This window comes from Ambystoma mexicanum, chromosome 6q (assembly GCF_040938575.1).
Source record: "Ambystoma mexicanum isolate Mex_15411 chromosome 6q, UKY_AmexF1_1, whole genome shotgun sequence".
Taxonomy (NCBI): domain Eukaryota; kingdom Metazoa; phylum Chordata; class Amphibia; order Caudata; family Ambystomatidae; genus Ambystoma; species Ambystoma mexicanum.
In genome coordinates, this window is record NC_090937.1 from 96,300,550 (window position 1) to 96,327,204 (window position 26,655).

At 44.9% G+C, this 26,655-nt stretch overlaps 1 protein-coding gene across 2 annotated transcripts in view; it reads left to right on the forward strand.

The window, feature by feature from the left end:
• LOC138515804 (broad substrate specificity ATP-binding cassette transporter ABCG2-like) overlaps positions 1-26,436 on the forward strand; it is a 961,595-nt gene extending 935,159 nt beyond the window's left edge. For both annotated transcript variants that reach the window (XM_069630540.1, XM_069630541.1), the window contains 2 exons: positions 18,554-18,572; positions 25,326-26,436. In XM_069630540.1, the coding sequence (XP_069486641.1) occupies positions 18,554-18,572; positions 25,326-25,476 (170 nt within the window). In that variant the 3' untranslated portion in view covers positions 25,477-26,436. The remainder of the gene's footprint in view (positions 1-18,553; positions 18,573-25,325) is intronic.
• Positions 26,437-26,655: the final 219 nt, after the last annotated feature.

Consider the following 26,655-nt stretch of genomic DNA (forward strand, 5'->3'; position numbering starts at 1 on the left):
CTGGCATATCTTGATGGATACTTTCCCTATATCCCCTAGTGGGTATTTCTGCGGGGTGGCAGGAATGTGTGTATTGATCATATTGCTCAGAGTGGTGACCACCTCCTCCCAGAATTGATGGATGGCTGGGTAGTCCCAGTACATGTGAATGGAGTTGGCATCCGGGGTGTTGCACTTGGGGCAGAGTGCAGGTTTATTCTGATCGAATTTCACAATTTTCTTGAGTGTGAAGTCTAGATTTTTAAGAATTTTGAACTGGACTAATCAGAGATTTGCGTTGAGGGAAATCAATTTTGTGAGTTGACAATATCTCGCCCATTGCGTGTCATCTATTGTTATATGTAGATCTCTTTCCCATTTTCTTTTCATTGTGTTCTTGGATGGGGAGTGGGATTGTGGCATACTATATAACGTGGATATGCCACCCTTGAACACTTCCTGAGTTTTGAAGTTTTGTGTAAATGAGTGGGGGGCCAGTTCGGCCGAGAATGAGGGCCATTTGTGCCTGCATGCTGCTTTTAGTAGATGGTATTGCAGTGTTATGGTGAGTCTGCGACTATTTTTTTTTTGTACCTCATCCAGTGCTACGAACTAACCACCCGGGAACATATCACCCACAGTCAGTTCCTTCGCTGGGTCCCATACTCTTTGTAGCATTGTGTCACGTGTGGGGCTAATATCGGGGTTATGCCAGAGGGGAGAGAAGGCGATATATGGTTCTGTGCACCCTACCCTACGTAACTACCCGTCCCACGCCCATAACATGCAGGCCACTGGATCCACCTCCCCAGTGTTACCACACGACTTAGTATATATCATGCAGCGTATATCCACGGGAGCAGCTGCATACTTCTCCACATGTATGTGGGCATACATTTCTGTGTTCTGGAACCAGTACCTTGAGAACTGCGCTTGTGCAGCATAATAAAAAAGTTCAAAATCTGGGGCTGCTAAGCCGCCATCATCATATTGTTCACATAGTTTAGCCCAGCCCATTCTCACCGCCCCCCCCCATACAAAATTGGATGCAATTTTCTGTAACAAAGAGTGCTTTACCGGGCCACATCGGGATGTTAATGAATAGATATGGGAGTTTTGGTACCACTACCATCTTCAGTAGGGCAAAGCGGCCATACATTGAAATCAGGAGTTTTTTCCATAGTTTTAACTAGGTTTCTAGTTGCATTATGTATGGTTCATAGTTGGCATTATATAGGGTATGTCTGCCGGTGGCCACTAACACCCAGGTAGCGAGCAAAGCATGGGGACCAACAAAAGTCTGCCATGGCATCCGACCGTACAGTCCCTGGTTAGTGGGATCATTTCTGACTTGGCCGGGTTCATTTTTTACCCGGAGTATTTAGAGAATTCTTTTAAGTCTAGCATTACCGGGTCCAAATTAATTTCAGGGTCTCTAATGTACAGTAGGGTGCTGTCTGCATAAAGTGAGATCAATTGGGGGAGCCACAAATCCGGACACCTCGGCATATGTGTCTATGTTGTATGAATGTTGCCATTCCTTCTATAGGGAGGGCAAAAATGAGGGGGGATAATGGGCAACCCTGGCGTGTTCCCCTATCTAGTGAGAATCTGGGTGAGAAGGTGTCCTTGTATAGTAGTCGTATAAAACCCAGAAACCGTGAAGCAAACCCTGGTCGCCCCAGCATTGCATACATATACTTCCAGCATACCTAATCAAACGCTTTTTCAGTGTCTATTGAGATCGCTATCACCTTTGCTTTAGGGTCTAGCTGGGTTATTATGGCAAATAACCTCCGTAGGTTCAGGGAGGTGTATCTTGTGTTGATGAATCCGGACTGGTCGGGGTGTACCAGTTTATTCATATAGGGTAATAGTCTGTTTGCAATAGCTTTAGCAAATACTTTGGTGTCCGTGTTTATCAGATATAGGGGGCGGTAGGATGTGGGCTAATGCGGTGGTTTGTTTCGGCTTGAGCAGGACAGTTGTAACTTCTTCCCTCATGGACAGGGGTAGTTTACCTGTTGCTAGGGCCTCCTCCCACACCTCCAGTAATTTAGGGGCCAGTTCGGCCATGTAGCATTTATATAAATCTCCCAGGAGACCGTCGGGTCAGGGGGACATGTTATGTTCTGCTTTAATTAGATTGGCCAGGGTCCTGCTTGCCTTATTCCCCTCCCTATATCTCCTGGCCCTCATCGGGCAGGTAATATAGTATTTCCCGCTCTGCAAGACTCCTATATTTCTCTAACTGGTCATGTAAAGGCGCGAGAGTCTCATCTCCCACTGTCGGTGAACGTGCATTTTCAAGGGTGCATAGAGAAGTTTTAGTGTGTTGCAGTTTCCTTCTGATCGCCCGTAATGTACCATGTGCCTGTGACAATAAATGACCCCTTAGCAGGACCTTAAATGATTCCCATACAATGGCCACGGACCCCTACTGATACCATGTTGCAGTCAAAGTAATCTGTGATATCAACCTCAGGGGTTCGGTGATAGCACCATCTTTCAGCAATGCCGGTGGTATTCGCCAAACCTGTGGGCCCTATTCCAGACCAGCCAAGCCCAGTTCCAACAGTACAGGTGAGTGGTCCGACAGCGTCCGTGGGAGGATGGTGCACTCTTTCACATGGGGAATATATGCAGAGGAACACAGCCAGTAGTCTATGCGTGAGCTTGAATTATGCACCGGGGAATGGAAGAGATACTCCTCTAGGTTGGGGTGCAGCTCTCTCCACACATCCGTCAGAGAGAGATAGGACATACCGTGAAGTATTGCCTGCACCGCTTTGGTGTGTGCCCTGGGGTTCCTAGCTGTTCTGTCTTTTTGCGGGTTAAAGATTGTGTTGGCGTCTCCCCCCAGATGACTTTGGAGTCGCCCTATGGCGATAACTGGTCGATGATGTGCAGGTAAAAGTCAGGCTTGTCTGCATTTGGGCCATATGTATTGATCAGTATAACATCGTGGTTACCTAACGAGCCCCATATGGTCACATAATGCCCCCCTGAGTCCACCATAGATTTGGTAAATTGAAACCCTGTGCGTTGGTGTATAAGGGTCAAAAACACCCCTGGACTGCGTGGAGTAATCAGTACTCGCTCGCAGCGGGCCCCAGTCACGAGCAAACGCCTCCAGCACCCTTTGTGTGGCATGTGTTTCTTGCAGCATCGGGATATTAATCTTAAGCCTCTTGGCGTATGCCAGGATTTTCTGTGCCTTTATAGGTTTGGCCAACCCTCTGATGTTCCAAGTAAGGAGCCTAATCGTATGGTTCAACCCCACCAGCGCCATATAACCTCTCTATATGCATATTATATAACCACAGAATACACTGTGCACGTTTTATATCCTTCACAACCATCAGTTTTTCTGTGTAACCAAACCCCAATAAAGCCTTCCCTTCCCTCCATCACCATCCCCCCAACTGGACTGTGGATACCCAAACTGCAACTTCCTTGTCTGTAACAATGGGTGGCATCCTGTGGCCACAACAGGTAGCATCAATGCTTTTTTAAATTTTATTTATTTGCATTTTTAAAGCGCTCACACAGCCCTCGGGCATCGAGGCGCTGTTACAAAATTTCTTTTTTTTGTTGTCTTAGTTGCATATTTATAACATGCTTAAATACCCAGCGGTTTCTAAACGCGGACCCGGGGATCGAACCTGTGTTGCTTCGTGTCGTCTTGCTTCCAAGGCACGCACGTTGCCACTGAGCTATCCTCCCGGGACATTCATCCAGCATGAGCCGCATCATGTGACTCTAGCGGATTAGGTGAACCACTTGGTGTGATGCCCTCGTGGGCCAAGTAAATATGGACTATGCACATCTTGTGGTGAATAGAAGCAAATGTTAGCCATTATTAAGTAGAGCCGGAATGTTCTGCTCAATGTATGTCATGGCCTTCTATGGGGATTCAAAGAAATGGGCTCTGCCCGCATGCTGTACTCGGACCCTATCTGGAAACATCATGGTGTAGGGGATCTTCCTATCTCTGAGCGCCTTCTTAATTTGGTCATATGTGCGTCAGGCAGCCTGGACCCCATTTGAGAAGTGAGGGTAGATAAGGATTCTGGCTGAATCATACGACAAGGTGCCCTTTTCTCGTAATAAACAGAGTATCAAATCCTGGTTGCGGTAGTTCAGTAGGCGAGCGATGATAGTGCGTGGCGGGGCTCCTGGTTTGGGCGGTGGGGCTAGTGATCTATGGGCCACCTCGACAAGGAATTGTGGCGAGACTTGCACCTCCGGGAACATTGTGCAGAGTGCCTCCTCCAGGAACACTTCTATTGACACGTTTATAGACCTCACGGCCATGCCCACCACCCGAATGTTGTTACGGTGTGACGTGGACTCTAGGTCCTCGCATTTGACCCACAACACTTTTAGACTTTTTTTTAATGTTCTCAATGTCTTTACCATGTGTGGCAGCTGTGTCTTCCAGCGCACTCACCCTGGTTTCCACCTCGGTGACTCTTGTGTTTCCCTTCTGCAGATCCGCTCTTATTGAGACAATATTGCTGCCTATATCGTTGAGTTTGTTGTTTACTGCAGAAAAGCCAGCTTGCAGGGCTGCCATATATGAGTCAGGTTCATTTCTGTATGAGCCTGACTCGCCACTGTGGAGTTCTGAGGGGTCCCTTCAGTTTCCTCCGTGGTGTTCATGTTTTTGTAGGCATCCATGGGGCCCTTCTTGTTACTTTTTGCACCTCGTGTCATTTCCAACCCCGGCAGGCCAGCTATCTTTATGGCTGTTTATTATGTGAGCCTGTCTGACACTGTCCACGCTGCACGTCACCAGTGTGCACTGAGCGGAAGCACTATGCTGTTCTCACACTGCTCTCATGTTAGGGGCCTTGCTGTTGTGGGGACCGTCCCCCTCCAAAGTACTTCAGTTTTGTTTTGGCTTGCGGTCTGTGCAGCATTTCCAGGGCCGTTCAAACTAACCAGCTGTCATTTCGGGTGATCCGCAGTGTGGTTTTATCTTAAACTTGCTCAGCTGCTGCTGAAGATCTTCATTATTCATAGTGTGTGCTTCTGATCACCAAAGGTTCAGGTAATCCGCAGGATGTAATTACCAGGATTTATTTCTAGCGGAGCTCAGCTCCTAACTGGCCATCTTGGCTGGCGCACCACAGCGCCCCTCGGTTCAGCGTATTTTTTAAACTTCTGCAAGTTTGTCAAAGTGGATGTTCACAAACTGAATGTTGTTGTCATGTAGATATGTTTGGAAGCCAACAACTGAATCAATTGCTCCATTGCCTAAACCTTGTTCTATGTCAAGGTTGCGTTTTAGAATTACTCTGCAGTTTATACACTCAGTTAATACTTTTTCTAATCCAGATGTGTTGGAGATACATTTTTCCAAGCTATTTAGTCATGGTTTTGCTTGTTGACACATAGGGAGTGTCATGCTGTGCACGTCTAGTATGTCTGTGGAGCTGATATGCAGTATTAGTTGCATTTCTTTTTTCATCATTGTATTATTGAATTGACTATAGCTTGCAAGGGTTGGCATTAAGTACATGCATTTTATATTTTGTTGAGGTAATTGTTCCATGACATCAGGAGAATGTGTTTTGCCAATATAATTCCTAGATTAGTCTAGTATTCAAGATGGTTTGTGTATCTTTAGTAAGCAGATCAGTTTGAATGCTTTTTAAATAGTTGGCATAGGTGAGATCTGCAGACTGATGCATGTTTTTAGTTAGTTCTCTCTAGCGAAAATGTTGTCATTGATTTTCATTTCCGATGCTGCTGAGTGTGTTACGGCATTGTATGTGTCCTAATGTGTTGAAAATAGGTTGACCTTTTACTGGTGTTAACTGTAGGCGGTCTTTGAAAAACATTAACGTGTTTTCCTCTAAACAGTTCTTCATAGTCAATTTTGAGGACTTCTTGCATTCTGAGATGAATTAAAGCCAACATTAATTTGGAAACCATGCTTACTTCATCTATCAGGAGCACTTTCATTAGTTTCAGAATCCTGCATACTTCAGAAGCAGCTTCTACTGATAATTTGTAGTATTCTAATTTGTTTTGGTGTTCTACTGGTATGAACAGTAGTGTAAAGTTGCACATCCTATGTTGTAGACAGCTAAACCTGTGGGGGTTGTTACAACAGATGAAAGGTTATTGTTTGTTAAGTCATGTAGACATTTGCTGATTATTTGAATTAAGAAAGTTTTACCAGAACCAGCTTCACCACTTACATACATAAGCAGAGGTTTATAATGTTTACAGCTACAAGTTTTAGTTTCATGTTTAAAACCATGTTGAATTTCCTCGGTGACTTCTAGATAGATGGAGAGTTGTTAATCATTTATCTGTGATTTGAGCTCTGGCAAGTCTTCTTCAGATTGTTTAGATTGATACATGGTATTTTCTACCTCAGTCATGGCTATTTCTGCTTCATTTAGAATAAGAGGTTCTCCAAGTGGTTCTTGGCTTCCTGTAAGGGAAGGTTGACTGCCCTGAGGAGTGTCTTCATCTAGTTGAGCTTCAATTTCTTCCTCTTGTTGGCATTCATTGTCCAACATTTCTTTGTATCGTTTGAAATTGACATTTGTTATACTGATTTAATTTGCTTTAAATGAAGCTTCAAATGAGTCAAGGCACCTAATAATTCTTCTTCTTTTCTCCAAGGTTCAAAAAGTTGCTATATGGCCATGTAGGAGTTTTTGTAAGAGTAGCGTTGGTCTGTCATACAGGCACATGTTTTCCAAAGCAGTACTTCTGTTTGGGTAGTACGTGTCAATTAAATTGTTTTTTAAAATGTCCTGGCTGTTGGGATCATTTGTGGCTATTGTTTCTTTCTCTTGGTAGAAGTTTAGTACTCTTTTTTCAGGAGGAAGCTGGACAAATGTTTAGTCAGACAATGTGTCCAGATTTGCCATATAAGGCTGTACGTGTTAAATGGTCTGCAATTTTGGTGACAGTGTTTTGTAAGATGATATGTCATCCTACAGGTCTTGTAGCTCTGTCTTCTCAGCTTTGGCGAGGCATATATTGCAACTGCAGTAGAATTGTCTGGAATGTATTGTATGTCTATATTTGCATTCCATAAGAGGGCAATGATTGCATTGTAATCACTGATGCACTTGGATGGTTCATTTCTTTTAATGTTATATGTGTTTTTAGGGGATATGCCTTTTACACAGTGTCTAACAGAAAACATCAAGCTATTTATTTATTTGTCCTTTTGTGCAAACTGGTCTAGGGAAGCCAAAGCGACATTTGGTATAGTATTTACCTTTTTTTTTAAAATATATCTACGTCATCAGTATTTGCCACACTTATGTTTTTAGGAGCATATGATTTGTGTTCGTAGGTCACTATGTGTGGTTTCTGAAGGGATGTTGCAGGATATGTATTTTTCAATAAACTGTAAAACAGTGGCATCACTGTCATGGCCAAATTTGGGAGCATCTTTTATCTACAAAAGCATGTGGATGTGTGGTGCTCCTCTGGATTGATATTCTTTTCTCCATAAGAAGTGTTCCACTTCTCCGAATTGGGTAGTTTTATTGCAGATGAAGTGCAGCATGGCAATGAAGCGATGGTGAAAGTACCTTGATACATTGACAAGGTCAAGAGAACAGAGTTCTCCTGTTATTTTTATATCTATTCCATCTTTATTTTGGTTTGAAATGCATAAGAAGTTGTGCAAGTCATCCCATGCATATTCTGTAAAAAAACATGCAGTGGGCTTAAGGTCCTTAGCATACAACGTACATCAGTGTGACATCAGAACCAATATTCTTTTGTACCACACATTTTGCCAAGAGATGTGTGATACTTGACTGCAAAACTATCTTTGCCTTTTATCTTTTGAAGCATTTGTGTAGCCAACATGTTTAAAAAATTAAAGCCTGTTTTCAATGTGCATGTAACTCCATAACATAGAGTTGTTTGCTCACTTTTGAATGGGAGGTGGAAAATGTATTCTACATTTTGTCTTAATCTGGGGTTTTCAGAAAACAATCGTAAAGAGTGATAGTCTGATGCAGCAACAATTTGTATGGATCTTTCATCATATCCTCCTCCTTTCCTGTAGGAAAGAGTAGAGGAAAAGAACGTGCTTCTACACTTTTCTCCCATATACTCATTGGGGATCCTTTGGCTTTGACGCATTTGATATGTTTCCAATGCATCTTCTATGGTGTCTTTGGAGTGTAGTGGGTGAATTTTGTACTGGTCTAAAACGTTGGCTGAAGTAACAGGATCTAGACGTTCAAATTGGCCAGTTGGTGGTGAATTCTGAATTATTTGGGTGGTTTCTCTTATGTTTTCCTCTGTTTTGTTTTTTTATTTGTATTTTACTTATTTGTGAACTGCAATTGCATTGCTGAACCCAGCACCTGCATTTATTGGGGAAATTTGCACTGAAAGAAAACATTCTTTTTCTTTTTTACATGATAGGAGTTTGCACAAATAATATAATTCCCAGGTTCTTTATGACTGTAAATATAAAAATAAAGCCATCAATGTTACTGCCTCACAGAAAAGTCAAAACAACTTAGAGTACTGCATAGCTGAAACTGCATTAACATTACAACAAATACAATCAAATACACGTTCAACCACACTAACATGTGTTTGTCCTTCTCATTCCGTATCTGCTGTGTGTGGCAGGGTATCACCTTCTTCTGAGACTGAAGAATCCGTTATTGTTCCAAACAGTCCTGCTATTAATACTCTCCATGCTAGCAGGGTACTCACTTCTTCTTCCCCACACTTGCGACATGCTTCCTGCCATACCACCGTTTCAGCCTCCGCCCATTTTTTGCAAATCCCGCCACCATACCTCCACCCGTGGCTTATGGCACTGCTTCCATCCCATGGCAATCCTTCATTTTGCGAGCACATATGCCAAGTCCTTCAATTTCCCAACATGTTTAAGTTTCCGTGGTCTGGGAAACCCTCCAAACAGGCAGGCCCACGCCGTATCTATAGTGAGCGTGACCCCTTTGTCCGCTAGTTTTTGCGCCACTTCTCCCCAGAAACTCTCAATCACTGGGCAAGACCAAAACATGTGTGTCATATCAGCATCTTCCTTATCGCATTTTGGGCACGCTTGTCGTCCCGCATTTACAAACTTCGATGTTCTCATCGGGGTCATGTAAGATCTGTGCGTTATGTACAACTGTATTTGTTGTCATCTGGCATTTCTTGACACCTTCTTGTGGTATCCCATAGCACGCTCCCACATCCCATCTTCCATCTGTGCTCCCACCTCTGTTTCCCAATCCAACCTCAAATGCGTCAATTCCTTCCCAACCCGGGTCATCATTATCTCATACAATCTAGAGATCCCATGCCCTCCTTCTGATATGTCATATATCGTCCCCATAGTGGCGTCTGGTTCCTCCGCCAATACAGTCTCAGGCCAGATTTTACGAATATTCTGCACCAGCCTTAGATACGTGACATACTGGCCCCTATGCAAGCCCGCCTCTTCCCCTAGTCCTTCAAAATCCTTGATGGCCCCCTTTTGCCAGACATCCCCCAATGTAACCAGCCCGACCGACTCCCAGTAGGTCCTGATTATCATCCTTAATTGTTTGTCTTCCCCTGCCAAGGCAACCAACAGCACTTGCAGGGAACACGGGTACGGGTCCTCCATCATGCGACATACTCTACGCCACATCTTCCACCCAAGTAACATCATACCCGGGCGCTCCTTCATTTCTGACCTAGGCAACCAAATAATTTCCTTCAGGTGAAACGGAGTGCAGTCCTGTCCAAACAGCCTAAATTCGGGAGTTACCTCATCAGAGAGCCATTTGACCAAATATTGCAACTGGCCAGCTACATAATAGGCCTCAAAAATAGGCAGCTTAATACCCCCTTTTTCATAGAAATTCTGCAACTTCCATAGCGCCACTCTATTCCGAGTGCCATGCCATAGGAAGTCTCTGCACAACATACTATTCAGCTTGGCAAAAAACTTCTTAGGTATCGTGTACGGAATATTGCTGAAAAAATGTAAGAGCCTAGGTAGGAACACCATTTTGAGCATCGCCCCCCGTCCCATCATCGCCAACAGCAACTTCTCCCAAAACTTCATACTTATACGGATTCTTCCCACAGCCACCTCAGTGTTATGCAAATGTTCCTCCTCTACCGTGTGATACACATCTATTCCGAGGTAGCGGAAGGAGCCAACCGCCCATGGTATCGACAACACTGGCAACCGCTCCGGAGGGGTCCCTCTGTAGCTACCCAATGGGAACATGCTCGATTTTTGGGGGTTCAACGCTATGCCAGACAGTTCTGCATACCTTTCCATTACCTCCAGAATATATTGAAGATTTTCCTCCGGATATTTCAGATATAATAGCAAATCGTCAGCATACTGGGATATTAGGTGTTTCTCTCCCCCTACCTCAATGCCTATCATGTCATATTGTTGTCGAAGGTACACTTCCAGGGGCTCCAGGGCCAGAATATATAACATCGGGGACCAGGGGCACCCTTGTCTGGTGCCTCTGCTAAGCTGCCACCTCTCGGATATCACCGCTCCTGTACGTACCCTAGCCAGCGGCTCACTGTACAGCAACTTCGCCCACCTAACATAGCCCGGCCCCATCCCGTATTCCTTCAGGGCCTCCAGCAACCACGACCACCTGACTGAGTCGAAAGCTTTGACTGCATCTAGGCACACAACCGCCATTTCACCCTCGCTCTTGCTCCCCCATTCAATCACCCGGTGGAGTCGCCTATGGTTGTGGGTTATATTTCTGTTGGGGACATAACCTGTCTGGCCGGATGTATCAATTTACTAATAACTCTCCGCAACCTATTGGCCAGGACCGCCGTCAATATCTTGCCGTCCTGGTTCAGCATTGACAAGGGCCTATAGGAGCCGCAGCTATGCCCTGGTTTGTTGGGCTTAGGGAGCGGTATTATTATCGCTTCTCTAAGCGATTCCGGCAGCCGGTCCACCTCAAACGATTCATTAAGCATTTCTAGCATGGGGGTGAGGGGAGTACCTGCTCTCTATATGCTTTATAAAATTCGCTAGGGAGTCTGTCCGCACCCGGAGTCTTACTGGTGGGCAGCTGCCTCACCACCTCTTCCAATTCCTCCAAAGTAATCTGTGCATCCAGCTCCTCTCTTTCTTCAGCACTAATCTTAGGTAATCCCATATCTCTTAAAGTTTCTCTTATCTCCTCTCGGTTGCCCCCCCCCTTTGTCCTCATATAGTGCCCTGTAATAATCTAAGAATGCCTCATTGACTCCTTCTTGGGTGTTCGCTACCTCTCCATCCTCTCTGGTTATCGTCCTAATCGGGGGCCTAGGGGTTTCGCTCTTGTATAACCACGCCAAGAGACGGCCCGTTTTATCCCCACCTGCATGCTGTCTCACAACATACTTCTTATAGTTGAGGTTGCAGAGCCTTTCCCAAAGTTCTGCACTCTGCTGCTGTAGTTTAAGTACTAGATCTGCATCCCCCCTCCCCTATTGAGTTCCCGTTCCAGTTCATCCTCAGCTTCCCCTAACTCCATTAGGACCCCACCCTGCAGGCCCTTTGATTTAGCAATGGCAGCACCCCGCAATACCACCTTTAAGGCTTCCCAGAGCATGCCCGCCGAATCCACACTGCCAGCGTTCTCCTCGAAATAATGTGTGATCTCATCCCTGATATCCTCTCTAAAGACCGGATCCTTGAGCGCCTCAGCCCGGAGGCACCACGTCGGTATCCGCGCTCTGGGGCGGCAGTACTGCCAACCCAGGACCAGAGGCGAGTGGTCCGACAGGACCCTCGCTTTGTAGTCTATTTGGGTGGTCTCTATCACCACATCTGGGGTGGCAAAAAAATAATCAAGTCTTGTATGCAGTTGTTGCGGGGCAGAGTAATGTGAGTACTGTTCCTCATTAGGATGTTTCAGCCTCCAAACATCTGCCAGCCCAAAGTCGTTGAGCAGTGTCTGCAATGCCCTGGCCGCTGGGGTGGGCCTATCAATCTTATCATCAGATCTGTCTACCCTGGGGTTCAGCACGCAATTAAAATCCCCTCCCCAAATAACCGCCCCACCCACACACGCACCCAGGTTGGTACACAGAGTCCTAAAATATGCCGCCGTATTTTGATTGGGGGCATACATATTTACAATGCACACCTCCCTATTCTCCACCAGTGCCTTCAATATGACCATCCTCCCCTCCGTATCCACCACCTCTTGTGTAAGTTGGAGCGGAACGTGCAGTGCCACCCAGACCAACACTCCCCTAGCGTAGGCAGAATACGGAGAGCCCACTACAGTACCTCTCCACTTCTTCCCCACCAGTTCCAACTTTTGCCGAGTCAGATGCGTCTCTTGCAACAGTGCAATATCAATCTTCTGCTTTTCAAATACATCATGACCTTGTTCCTCTTTAAGTAACTATTGAGTCCCCTGACATTCCACGTTACGATCTTAAGATCCCCCATAGTTCATAAGTATCCTCCCCCCTTCCGGGCAGCAAATCCCACCTGCCCACGCGATACAGATACAGCCCTCTGGCTTTTTCTTGTAGCCTCTTGTACAAACTCGAACTCCCCATAACTATACACACCCCAAACTGCCCACTTCCCTCCCCACCCTCTACCCATCCCTTCCCCAACACCACACTCCCCAACTGCTGCCCAGCTCCATCCACGGAACTCGGGCACCCCCACATCTAGCCCTGCAAGCACCAATCAATGCCCAGAGCCCAGTAGGGTGAAGCTGCCCTAATGGCCACTTAACTAAAGTTACTAAGTGGGGTAAAGAGATCCGCTCTGCAAGGCTCCCTTAAATACAGCAATAGTCACAGTGCTCATAATATATTGTGCAACAGTCTGACCTTCTCTGCTTAAGGCCGCGCAAATTACTATAATCAAATCCCAGAGATCTGTACCGCCACATCTTGTGGCACCCTCCTCGTGCACTACTTATCTCCTCCATCTCCTCTTCCCGTCCGAACGTCAGGCTCCTGGGGACATCCCTGCACGTTGAGCCATCCCATGGCGTCCTCCGGAGTCTCAAAAAACCAAGTTTTGTGTTTATGAAAAACGTTCAATTTCGCCGGATACAGCAACATGTATTTATGGCCCGCCTCTCTCAATCTCTGCTTTACCGTTCCAAAGTTCATGCAGCTACGCTGCACAGTCAGGGTATAGTCTGGGTAGGCCGTTATGTTTGCCGCTCCTCAAGTAATCGTTCCTCCCTTGCGGAAGTGTTCTAGTATCCTCTCCCGGTCCCGGTAATCAAGGATTTTGGCAATTACTGGCCTAGGCGGGTTTCCCGACGGCGGCCTCCTTGTTAGAGCTCTATGCGCACGTTCCACCGCGAATCCTTGGGATAAGGCTCCTCCGGGTATCTCCTGCAACAGCATAGATTCGATGAACTCTGTGGGATCGTGGCCCTCCGATCCTTCTGGTAGGCCCACGATGCGAATGTTGTTCCGTCGGGCGCGTCCTTCTGCCTCCTCCGCCCTGCTCTCCAAGTTGCCCACTCTCTGCACCAGGGCATGCAATTCGGCCTTATGGGAGGCACAATCCGCAGTGTTCGGGCTCACCTCTTTCTCGAGGGTCTTAGTGCGCTCCGCCAAGGACCTGACGTCCTGCCGGAGTAAATTCACCTCCTCCTGCACCTCACCGACCTTAAGGTCCAATGCCGTTTTCAGCTCAGTTACGGCCAGTTCAAGCTTAGCTTCCCAGGTCGCCTTCCAGTCTGCAATCGCAGCCAGGACCTCTTGGTTAGTACCCGTCGCAGGCATGCCGCCTGTAGGCGACTTATCCTTACTCTTGGAACTTTCCGGACCAGGGGACGTCTTGGCAAAGTCGTCCAACATGGGCTGCTTCGCCTTCAGTCTCACTGTTCTATTAGACATGACCCAGAGGACCTGCGTTCTGCACAAGTTACAAATGCGCACACAGTTCGCTCCTATCACCCGACCACCGTGCGGCCTGCTCCTTCCTTTGTTCCGGTCGTTGATCGGCCATTTTGTTTCGTCTTTCGTCTCCGGAGCTCCTTATCTTTTTCACACAAAACTCCACCACCTTTCCTCCCACGCCTTCCAAAAGTTCACCAAGCGCAGTCAGACCGTTCACACATCGGCATTTGTGTTTTCAGCAGTCATAGGCATGTTGTTATGCACTATTTCGCCAGGATCATTTCAGGATCTCGGGAGCTCCTCCAGATCGCGTCCTCCTACATGGCCCTCGTAGCCATGCCCCCCCTGTTTTCCTCTATGTTTATATCTTTATAGTATTCATTGTTTTCTTTGAGATATTGTTGGGCTTGTCTAACTTTGTTGAAGTCAACTGGTTGTTGTACATTTTTTTGTCTTTTGTTGCTACACCATTAACTGTTCCTCCATTATCATCAGCACATTTTTCAACTATGCACCGACGTGCAAGGGCCTGGCCACTTCGCTTGTGCAGGAGCACAGCTATTATCACCTGTGTGCCCGCCTGCTCACAATATTGTCCGGTGTTGCTGTGCCAGGCAACTAGCTACATGAAGGAGGCCACGCCCACCTGCCTCGCTTCCATCCCACTCACCGCGGTTTCGTAGATCCACCTCAGGCAAAGCCGCGGGCAAAGTGGGGGCCAAGTGAAGGGAGCTTTCTGCAGCTGTCCATGGCGTGTCCGCAGCCCATGGCCCTGTAGCCATGCTGTTTGCCTGCTTCCTGCCCTCCCCAGTATTGCCGGACAAACCATTGCCCGGTTCCAGGCTTAACATCAATGTAATGGTTTTTATCTACATGACCATTTCAATACCCAAACATTTATCGTCCGATAGCTTACAATTGAATAAGCAATTCACAAACACATGTGTGAATCCTAACCTTATTTATCCACCCATTACTGACACATCTGCTGCACATCTGGGCCTGTGGAATGCTAAATCCTTACGTAACAAGTCATCTGCAGTTTTGGACATTTTCTTACGATTATGTTTTCATTTGCTTTGTATCACTGAAACATGGATTTTACCTCATAACTCTTTTCCACCCTATTTCTCTTCTACCCTACTTATCTAAGCTTCTGCAGCGTCTCGTTTATTCACAGATTTCTTCTTTTGTCAATGATCTTTCTCTCCTTGCACGCTTCCAATCTGGGTTTCGCCCTCGCCACTCTATTGAGACCGCTTTAATGTGTTTACTCAATTCTCTTCTGTCAGCTTGTCAATCTAAACACTCTTCCTTTCTTATTCTTCTTGAGTTATCTGCCACTTTTGACACAGTTGATCACGCTTTGCTCTTGGACTCTTTCCTCTTTTGGTTTGAGGGGTTCTGTTCTTTCATGATTTTCCTCTTATCTATCTAATAAAACCTTTTCAGTTTCATGGGGCAGAAAGATCTCCTCACCGTTTCCTCTTGAGCACGGCGTTTCCCAAGGTTCAGTTTTAGGTCAGTTTCTTTTGTCACTCTACACTTCTGTTCTTGCTCCTGTGATTTCCTCCTTTGGAATCTCTCATCACTTTTACGCTGACGATGCACAACTTGTTCTATCCTCCTCTTCTTTCACACCTGAAATCCACTCCACTCTTACTTCCTGTCTGTCAGCCATTAAATCTTGGATGGCTTCGCTACTGAGGTCTTATTTGTCCCTGCCAATACATTTTCTTCAGAATCTTCTATTTCACCATCAACTCTTTCTATTCCCCCCACTGCTCGTAACCTTGGTCTCTACCTCAACTCTAATCTTTCCTTCACCCATCACATTTCCTTAACTTCCCGTTCCTGTCGTTTTCACTTGCACAACATTCGCAAAGTTTGTTCTTCTCTCACTTTTCATGCAACCAAATTGCTTATCTCTTCCCTTATTTTTTCTCGACTTTTCTACTGTTCTGTTATGCTCTTTGGTCTTCCTTCCTCTCGTCTTGCTCCTTTGAAATCTATTTATCATTCTTCTATTTGCGTACTTTGCCTTCTCTCTTATCGTGATTCTATTTCAGACTCACTTCTATCCCTTGGATGGCTGCCTTTTCAGTCCAAACTTAAACTTCATTTTCTCTGTTTGATTTTTAAATCTCTCTATGGGCTTGCTCCAGACTATTTTGCTGTTCTGCTTTCTTTTTATATTCCTTCTCGCTCTCTTCGTTCTTCTTGTCTTTTTAAGTTGACTGTTCCCCACCCACCCTGTGCCCAATCTCGTTTTCTCTCTTTTGAACTCTCTTCATAGGAATCTTCTTCCGCTATCTCTTCGATCTATCACTGTTTATTCTTCTTTTCGTGCTTTGTTGAAAAATCACCTACTTCACTGCCCATGATTGTTTGTTTTCTGACTTGATATTTGAATTTTCCTATTTCACTGATTTTGTACCGTTGTTTTTATACTATGTACAGAGCTTTGGATAAAAGCACTTTACAAGAATTAATAAAATACAAACTAGTACAATCAATGATTGAACTATTGGCCGTTGTACACCTACAGATTCTATGTTTTCTTTAAGATCTAATGGCAAATATACTACTTTGCCACAAATGCCTTTTAGTAACTCAGATGGAGGCAATTTGGCTGTTTTCGGTTGACGGTGTATTATAGCTTGAAATGAGTGTACTGTTTGTATTTTAATGCTCTCAAACAAGTTAAGTTGTTGGCAAGCCTTTGGAAGTGGGAAGATTTCTAAGTTGTTAGTAATAGCATGAGATGGCATTTGGTTATTATCAAGCTTTGTATTTCAGCGCGTGCAAACTAATGAGGGGTCAGTTATTTTGTATTTATTTTCTGTTGTTAGATATAAAGCTAATTGGACCCATTGGGATTTCTCATTGTGCTCTATTTTGTAGGCCATAACTACTATTTTTGTGCAACAACAAGCACATAATTGGTCTGGTATTTCAGCAGATGTGTTCTGAAACTTAGTGATTTCTTTTTTGTATGTGTTTTTTACGAGGTTGGAGTTTGTGAGGCTTTCGCTAATGTTGTCTGAAGTTACTGAATTTTCTAAGTCCACTTCAGTTCCAAAATATTTACTTTCGATGTGCTCTATTTCTCAAAGGAGTTCTTTGGCTGTTCCATGTAGGAGAATGTTATTTAAAGTTTGGAGTTCTAGAGCAAGACTTTTTGCATAGTACAGTCCATGCACAAGATTTTGTATAGCAGAATGGTGTATTGCTAACATTTTAATGTGCTCGAATGTGCTTTTGGAAGCATTTCCTGAAATGCAGGCAAATGAATGTCCTCACAGTCCAGTGTGTGGCTGCGCACTGGGCAGGAGTGTATGGTTTGTAAAGTTCATTCTACTTTTGTCTTTTAGTTTCACATGGTGGTTGAGGAATTGTCGTAAGATTTGAAGCATTATTGACATACGTAACATATTGACCTGCATGTCCATTTGTACGCTGGACGGTTTGTTTGGCGGCAAAAAGAACATTTGGTTGAAAGTTTGTTAGGGAAGTTTTTTCTATAAGGGTTTATTGCTGTGATGGTGTCTCCTACCATTTCACACCCTCAGCCATTACTGTCTATGGCAATTGTTTTTTATATGTTGTTGTTTGTAAGCCTCTTCATTGAAATATGTTTCTGTGCTGCTTGTGTGAATCCATCCACCTTCACAGAAGTTTGAAAAGGTATCTATATTGACATTGTGCATGTTTAGAAGTACTTTTTGTAATGTATTGATTAATTCAGTTAGTTGTTTTCTTTCTGTTTAAAATCAATATAAACAACTTTTCCTTTAGTAGAAATGCACTGTCAGAGCTTCGAGGATTAGTCTTCTGCAGTAGTTTTTAAGGTTAGATCGTGACTTTTAGCTGTCTCTACAAGATTGTGAATAACTCTACGGTGGACATTTTTTAAAATTTGTATTTGGAATGCTTTACTGTGGCTACTTTAACATTGGTAAATATAGTGTTAGGTTCATTAGTAGATTTTCGTTTTTACTTCTATTTTTCGCAAGGGGGGCTTACTTTTTTTTAGTGGTGGCTGGTTTAGTTTTGTTGAGTGAGGTTACTAGCGGTTTTATTTTTAATTCTTTCTATAAATTGTTTTATATGTACATCATTTATTAAATTCTAGCCGTTCCAGGTGTGACATACGCCATTCTGGCATATCTTAAAGGTCAATATCAGTAGGTAATTCAGAGGGTCACTTCTGTCCCCATTCTTAAATATCGGATTACCACGATCGCTTCCAGGAAGGAGGCGTAGGTCCCTGTAACTTGTTAATGGTGATTGAAAAGGCTACACTTATAGGTAACTGTCTTCTTTTGAATTTGAACGGCATATTCGTATCATATGGAATGAGAGGATTGTGCGATATAAGAGCAATATCTAAATTCCATTGATTACACAGGCCTTTATGATGTGTCGTTGTAGATGCGCAATTGTTAACCCTGTTACATTGCAGAGTCCCCGTGATGGCATACGATTGAGTAGTAGCATAATTACAGCACCTACTTTCAGTTGTAGCTCGTGAGAATTCATTCATTCTACAGCATTTCACCATTTAGAGCCTGAAATGTTGAGCCGGTAATTAACTGTTAATTGACACAGGAACTGCCGTGCCCTGCGTGAAGAGAAGTGGGGGTGTAAATAAGCAACGTGAAATTATTCTGAATGTTTGCGATAGTGGAAAGTGAGGGTGACTACGTAGAACCGTGCTCATTCTGTTGGTTAAAATGATAGCTGTTGTTGAAGAAGGGCATACAGAGGTGCACTTTGTCATTTGGACAGCAGATGGCAACCTAACAGTGGTAAATGACATCAGCTGAGAACAATACCGAAGCGTTGTGTGTATATATATATATATATATATATATATATATATATATATATATATATATAAAATTGCATTAAAAAAGTACTTTAGACAAATATACCAACAATGGCATGGACGTATGCAAAAAACACAGAAATGGTTAACATTGATTCCCACTTACACCAAAACCCAATATAGCAGACAAACCCTGATGGGGAGGTACTAACATAAATGGTGTAGAAAGGATCAAGTAAAAGTAGGCAACCAAATAGACAAACTGGACAAAATGGTCTAACAATCAGCAATACAATTTATTTAAAAAAGGTGCAGTACTGGCTCTATTGAGGCCCCAGTTCACATAACAAACCCAGTAAGAAACAAGTAAGTCCAATTTGATACAGTAACACCCATATTTGTAATGTGAAAAAGTCAACTGCAGTGTTTTATTATACTAAAATGTGTTAAAGCAAATCACTGGTACTATATAAAAAAAATCAGCTATATGTTCTGGAAGCTGCAGTGTCACAAGGACGAGCAAGGAGAAATGTTGAGGTAGATTCTGTTAGTTCATTTTACAGGACTTTACAAAGTTTCCAAAGGTATCTGGCCACAGGAATCAACAGGACAAGGGCAATACACCTGTTGTAGTTATGGGGCAATGTTACGTCATTTCTCATTTTACCCCAGAGGTGCAGTAGGATGGGCAACCAGTCAGATGAGGAGCCTGAAAGAGCCCCAAAAAAGAGCTCTGCACAAGATTCGAGAACCAGCAGGCAATTATTATTTGTGGGTTTGAGAACAATAGCTTGTCGAGGTACACAGAGGAAAATCCTGTTTGTACCTCCTATAGGGGCCATTTCCATTTATATCTTCTACAGAATAGATTAGTGCCATGGCACTGAAATCATGTTTACATCCAGGCAATTTATATGGTTTATTTGTCCTCCAAAAGACCTTACGAGCACACTTCTTGGATGATTGCACAGGTTGCCACAGGGATTGTAAGGCATAATCACAGACTTGGTTTTAGAGATGCTTCACAACTACCCAGCATATTAATGATACTCATTAGCACCCTATCAAGTATTGGGTCTGAGCTGCAGAAAGACGCACACAGAGACTGCTGTATTGAGAACTTTCTTTATTCAGCTGCAGCAAGAACTGATCTGTGCATGACATGGAATCTCTTGCAGTCCCCTGGTCATTGGATGCCACATCCCTGACGTAGCTCTGTGATACAGGCTCTTCTTGGGTAAACTGTCATCCGCAGGACATGACACATCCTGGAAGGGGGCACTGGCCAATCAGGAGGCACGAAATGTGGGCTGTATTCTCTGGTCTATGCCTGTGTTTCAAGAGGCCTGAGTGCTGCTGGCCTGCGCACCCTTCCCTGCTACTCTCTCATCTCTTAGCACCCGTGTAGTTCATATGTGAGTGCTAAGGATGCGTTTACCTTAAAACAAGGAAACTTAACTTGCAGCGCAGTAGTTTCTCAAGTCTATTACTTGTTGATGATGTTGTGGTCATCAACGTAGAAAAGGGACTTCAGAAGTACAGCACGGTGCCACACCACAAAGTAAGAATTCCTTTTTTTAAACCATATAAAGTACACCGGTGCTAATGGCATTATAACCCTGGTGTGTGTGCCGACCACAGCTGGTAATGGCTAAGAACCCTCATTAAGGTACCCTCACTTCTCTTGGGCCCTTGACATATGTGGCGAGCCGTTCCTGGCAGGGTCATCCTGCCCCCCCCCAGGTTATACCAGCAGCGACTATATAAGCTAGGAGTGGGCTAGGAGTTAGTAATAGAGCCTTCACTCTACCCTGAAAACCCAGCCACATAGCAGACTCCCAGATTTAGGTGCGTTTTTTTCTCCGTTATTTAAATTTCATTGTGAAAGTATTTAAAATTACATTGGGAAACCTAGGCCTTTGCCCGACTATACAGGACTCTCAGACTTGGGTGTGTTTTTTCTCACCTGTATTGCAACTGCATTGTGAAGTAGTGCCGTTCTGTGGTTTTGCCACCTAGCAAAGCTTTCACCTAACACTCTTATCTACCATTATCTAAGCTACTGTGATCTTGCCCAACTTCTACTATTGTCTCGTTTCTCTCTGTTCTCATCTGATGCACCCCTCCCTGTGTCCTTCCCTAGTGTTCTCCCGAACCACTCCCACAACCTTCCTCTTCTCTCTTCTTCCTTCCTACCCTATTGTGCTCTCTGTCTCTCCTATCTTTTCTAACTGCTTCTCTATCGGCTATCCTGCTCTCCTCTCCAAATCTGGTAGGAAGAACTTTAAAAAGGGCATCCTGGTCTCCAACCCAGGCCTCCCTATTGCTGATATTTATTTATTTATTTATTTATTTTAATATTTATATTGTGCCAGTAGCTTGCGAGCCTCGGGCGCAGAAACAAGGACACGAGAACGGACGGACAGATAGTGATTAGACAGGGCGGACGGGACAGTCACATAGAATTAAGCTAACTGAGGTATAGGCAGTGATGGCCGTTTATTTGAAGATGTGGGTTTTTACCTGTTTGCGAAAATGCGAGTAGTTGGTTTCCAGTCTAAGGTGGTCTGGTAGGTTGTTCCAAAGGTTGGCTGCAAGGGTTGGAAAGGCTCTACCTAAGCCACTTTTGAGTTTGTGTGGTGCTGTGGCAATTTTACCAAGTTGGGATGATCTCAGTGTTCTATTAGGAACGTATGGTTTGATCCTAGTTTTTAAGTAGGTTGGTGCCTTTCCGTAGATGCATCTTTGAACGATGGTTAAGGTTTTGAAATGCACCCTATCTTCGATTTTCAGCCAATGAAGCTCCCTTCTGGAGTTGCTGATATGCTCTGTTTAAGTTTTGAGCTTGACAATTCTTACCGCGTTGTTCTGTACAATTTGGTAGCTTTGTAGGCATTGCTTGGAGGCATCCAGGACTAAAGCGTTGCCATAGTCAAGGCGCGACAAGATGGTGGCTCTTGCTATGGTCGCACAATTTTCCTCAGATATGAATGGTCTGATGGCTTTTATTAGACGGAAGTGGTAAGCACAGTTTTTTTTGATGAACTGTACTTGGGCGTCCGCACCCAACGATGCTTCTAGCAGGATACCTAGGGTTTTAACCTTGCTTAGGACCGGAATGGGGGTATCTTTAATGTGGAAGGATGTGTAGGATGAGGGTAGCTTAGCACGAGCAGAGGATGAGCCGAAAATCATGAGTTCCGTTTTTTTTCCATTTAGGCACATGCAATTGGAGTCCATCCATTGCTCCACGTGGTTGTATATCGTGGTAAGTTGCTCGCTATCTTTCTGATAATTGCCACTTAGTTCGAATACAAGCTGCGTGTCGTCAGCATAGTTAGTGAAATAGGTGTTCATGTGGTCGAGAACAAGGCATAGGTACTTTAAGTAAAGATTAAACAGTAGGGGTGACATACTGGCCCCTTGGGGAACTCTACAGAGGATTTCTTTTTCGAGGGAGAACTTGTCCCCCCCAGTTCACTCTGGATATTCTGTTTTTTAGAAAGGACATTATCCAGCTGATGGCTTCATCAGAGCAGTTGGTGGTCTTTTTTAGCGCATTCTGGAGTAGGTTATGGTCGAGGAGATCAAATGCGGCGCTGAGGTCGGCTAGAACGAGGAGGCCTGTCTTACCCTTGTCAATAATACCGAGCATTTTGGTCTGCAGATCTAACATGGCCGTCTTGGTACTGTGTGCGGGGCGGAAACCAAACTGCTGTGGGTGGAGGGAATTAGATTCCTCTACGTGTGCCTGGAGCTGCATGGTGATATCTATACCAGTGCTTCCTCCTGGCAAACCCTCAGAGACATCCTCTTTTTCGTTCCCTCGCCAGACCTATGGACTCTACATATGGTCTCTGTGCTCTCTTCTTCTTCCATTAATGGAGGCACCCAGTGGGAGTTCCTCCTGGCCTTCTTCCACTCCTCTAAGGTCATCAGTAATGTTTACTTAAATGGTACTGTCTTGATCCAAAGCTCTCAAGCCAAACTTCTCCTCTTTGATAGACGCTTCCTGCGCCTCATCAATTTCCTTTCTTCTCCTGCTGTCCCCGCTCTCACCTCCATGGCTCCCTCACCTTCCTCTGCTGTCTCCTCCTTGGCTACCTTGCCCTCTCCTCCTTCCTCTTCTGCCCCCCCCTTGGGTTTCTTCTACACCTCTGCAGGGCATACCTCTGATTTGCACCCCTCCATGGTAGTCTTTCAAGGACAGCAACCTTCTCCATATTGCCACTCTAAACTCTCCCTCAGCTGTCAAATACTCCTCTGACATCTGCCACCTCCTGGAGGAACTTGACCTCGATCTACTAGGGGGGCACCAGACGTGGACCCCTTGGTCCCTATTCTTAGAGAGGCACAGCTCCTCCCTACTGATGAGGTCCAACCAGACTGAAACACGTGTCTGGGGATGCTGTTGGTACTCTTGTTCAGAGGAGAATTGCCTAGCATTTCGGTGCTGGACTGCCCCCGGGCAGGACAAAGACTGATATGTTTGGGATATTCTTCTCTGTGAAAGATAGTGAGCTAAAGACTCTGGGTAAGTCTCTCGTAAACAGGACTAATGTCTGGCAGAGGGACTCCCAGGACCCCCCTTGTTAAAACTCGGTCTCACCTAGACATGATTCACAGCCAGCTCTGTCACAAGCTTTGACACTCTCCTCCCTGATGGCTACAAGATCCTCTCCGCGCCCATATCCAACCGTTCCAGAGGGGGTGTAGCCCTGATCTTCCCCGAGTAGATTCCTGCCTCTGTCCTTCCTACTCAGGCCTACTCATCTTTTGAATACCTCGTCTGCAGGCTCTCTCTCTCTCTCCTGCCCATTCCCTTACTGTGGCTACCATCTATCGGCCCCCTGGTCAGTCTCCTCCTTCCTCTCTGAGTGGGAGGACCTCTCCTCTTCCCTCCTTGTCTTGACCACTCAACTCCTCTTTCTTGGAGACTTTATAATCCACCTTAATGCTTCCTGTCCTTCCTCTGAAATCTTTCCCGATCTCTGTGACCCTCTCTCACTCTCTATTCTCCATTCTGGCCCGACACACTCTGCAGGGCACACTCTGTATGTTCTGATCTCTTCAGACCATCCCCTTTCGATCACTCTCACCACTCCTCTCCCTTGAGTGATCACTTTCTTCTTTCCGCCCAGCTCACCCTCTCTACCCCTCAGGCCAAGCCAACTCCAGCACTGACAACTACCTTATCGGTTATCTGACCCCTGAAGCGTGTATCAGTTGATGCTTTCACCACCACTTTCTTCCCCCCTCCTCCTTCGGCTGACTCACACCCTGACACAGCCCTTTCCATGCTCCACTCTGCTATATCTTATACTCCCAATGTTCTTGCCCGTTTCATGAGGATCCGTTTGAAGCCCAAACCCAAGTGCAACTCTTGATACGACTCGCTCCGCGTCACCCTAAAACGCAAGTGCAGGGTAGCTGAGAGGAAATGGCATGCTTCCGGTACACCCTCTGACAAACTGTCCTGCCACCTGTTCCAAAGACAATACCGGCTCTCTGTCCGCACCAAGAAGAGAGCTCACATCCAAGCTTGCATCTCTGCAGCATCTACCAACTCGGTCAAACTCTTTAAAATCTGCAATGAGCTGGCCAATGCTGCTGCAGTATGTACCTCTCCTGTCCCCTCCCAGGCCCGCTTCACGGTTCCTGGCTTCTCATTTCATCTCTAAAACTCAGGCCATCCTGTCCTCTCTCCTTTTGTCTCCCTCAACCCCCTGCTGTTCCTCTGCCCCTTCTTCGGCCACCTCTTCTCCCTCCTCCTCTGCCTTTCACCTTTTCTCCCCAGACAAGGTTACTAGACAAGTCCGATCTATGAAAGTCTTGTCAAAACAGGTTCCTCCAAAACCATCAAGGACCACATTCTCCTGCTCTGGATTACTTCTGCAACCACTCCTTCGCCACCTGAGTCTTCCCTTCCCTCCTGAAGCACTCCCTGTATTTTGGTCTTGGGGTGAGGATGGCTGTGCACTCTCTTAGTTCCCAATGCATAGACATCCTAAGTGAATTATATACAAAGCTAACACTTCATACTGGATTTATCACCAGTAGCTGTGTTTACTACCCAATTTAATGGCACTCAATTGATCAAACGTGGACGAATGAGTCTGCCTTGTCAAGATTCCCACATGTAAAGTGCAGGCGTGCCCTAATGTCCAAGGACAGTGCTTAAACTGTGAGCTAGCCACCTGGTAATGTTTTGCTTGGAGTTAAAGGGGGCGGTGTTCTGCTTTTGCCCTAATACGAGGCGTATTTCTTGCATGTGCATTTGTTAAAATCAAAGACCAGAAAGAATAGGTGAAAGGACACCATATCTTGTCTAAACTATCTGCTTTCTTCAATTGAAAGCAGAAGTACAAACCACTTTAGGTCAAGGCGTCCAAGGCTTCTTAGTGGCCTTGTGTTGCTTGTGAAACCAAACTTCACTTTGCAAGGTACGACCTTCATATACATATTTGTACATGGAAAAGCTAAACTACCAGTCCCTGATTCCAAAGTGCTGTTCTGTAAAAAGCCACAATTGGATCAAGTGTCAAGCCTGACCGGGATCAGCTTGGTAGAGATGCACGTTTTTTCCCGCATTAGATAAGTGGACCATACTGCCAATCATATTTTAACCCGTCGTTTCTCTGTTGCTTTCTAGGTGCAAAACTGGAGAGGAACACTTAACCGAACAGGGCATTGAAGTTACTGAATGGGCCCTGTGGCAAAACCATGTGGCCCTGGCGTGCATGATGGCGATATTTCTTACAATTTCCTACATAAAGTTGCTCCTGATGAAGAAGTTTACCTAAGGACATGGACGGGCCTAATTTGGTTCTACTTAAGACTTTATGTTCAATATAGTGTAGTATATATGGAAAGTATGATAGAGGTTTAGAGGTTTCCTTCAGCCCAAAAGACACTGGTCCCGAACGAGCAGAAAAATAATTTACGGATACTGCCACTTGGTCCCGCAAATTTACTGTGGGATTATGAGTGGGTAACAGCGGTTTTAGTTCCCGTTTTTTCAGTCCGTAGGACTCTATAGGTATTTTGCCAGATTTACTGTGAGCAGTAATACCGCTGTGAGAAATCAAGCGATTTTTAGAGGCAAAGCGGAGGTTTTACTTTGAGTTACATAAATCCTCCACGTCTTTTCATAATTTGGTGGAGCAGGAAAATGACAGTAAAGTAGTTGTGATTCACGGTTTTACCCACATTCTGCCTCATCACGAGTTCAGCAGTAACACTTAAATACGGCAGTAACGCTATTACCGCCACTTTTAACGGTCCGCCAAATCATGGGTTTGGCAGGATTTACCCCCAGCTCTGAGTTGAGGGTAAATCCACCCAGAATTTGGCGATTTTCAGCACTATTACAGCACCCTAATACCACCGGCGGTAGTAGCACCAAAAATTAGGGAATTCTCGAATGGGTCCAATGGGGAATTACCATTCCGCCAAACCCATGACCTGGCGCTTATAGCCCCGGGGGGATTGGTGGTAACGCTAATAGCCTCGGTGGTATCACAGCAGTATTTCTGCCGGGATACTGCACAACTCGTGATGAGGCCCATTATGTTCCTGTAAATCAGAACTCATAATGAGGGCAATGAGTTGTATGATCTAGTTGGTCTTCATCTGATAAATATGCAACCTTATGTTTGAAACATGCCTTAAAAGCTTGTAAGTATATTTCTCTTTTGATTATTAGTATCTAACTGCAGTAGTTTATATATTTTATTTCTTTGCCCCTAGGTGACAAAGTTGCCCAAAAACTCTCACCACTGTCCCCATTCTAGAACGGATTAATTTCATTTTTCGTAGCTCTAGGTTAAGACTCAACTTCAAAGTAAAGTTCACATGGCTGCGTAAATTAAAGAAAACATTAGTTGATTTGTGATTTGATATTTCTTGTAAAACGTTTATTTAAAATGTTTCCATGTGCCAAAGTGGCCCTATATTAAATATCTGTTCACAGTTGCTTGTTG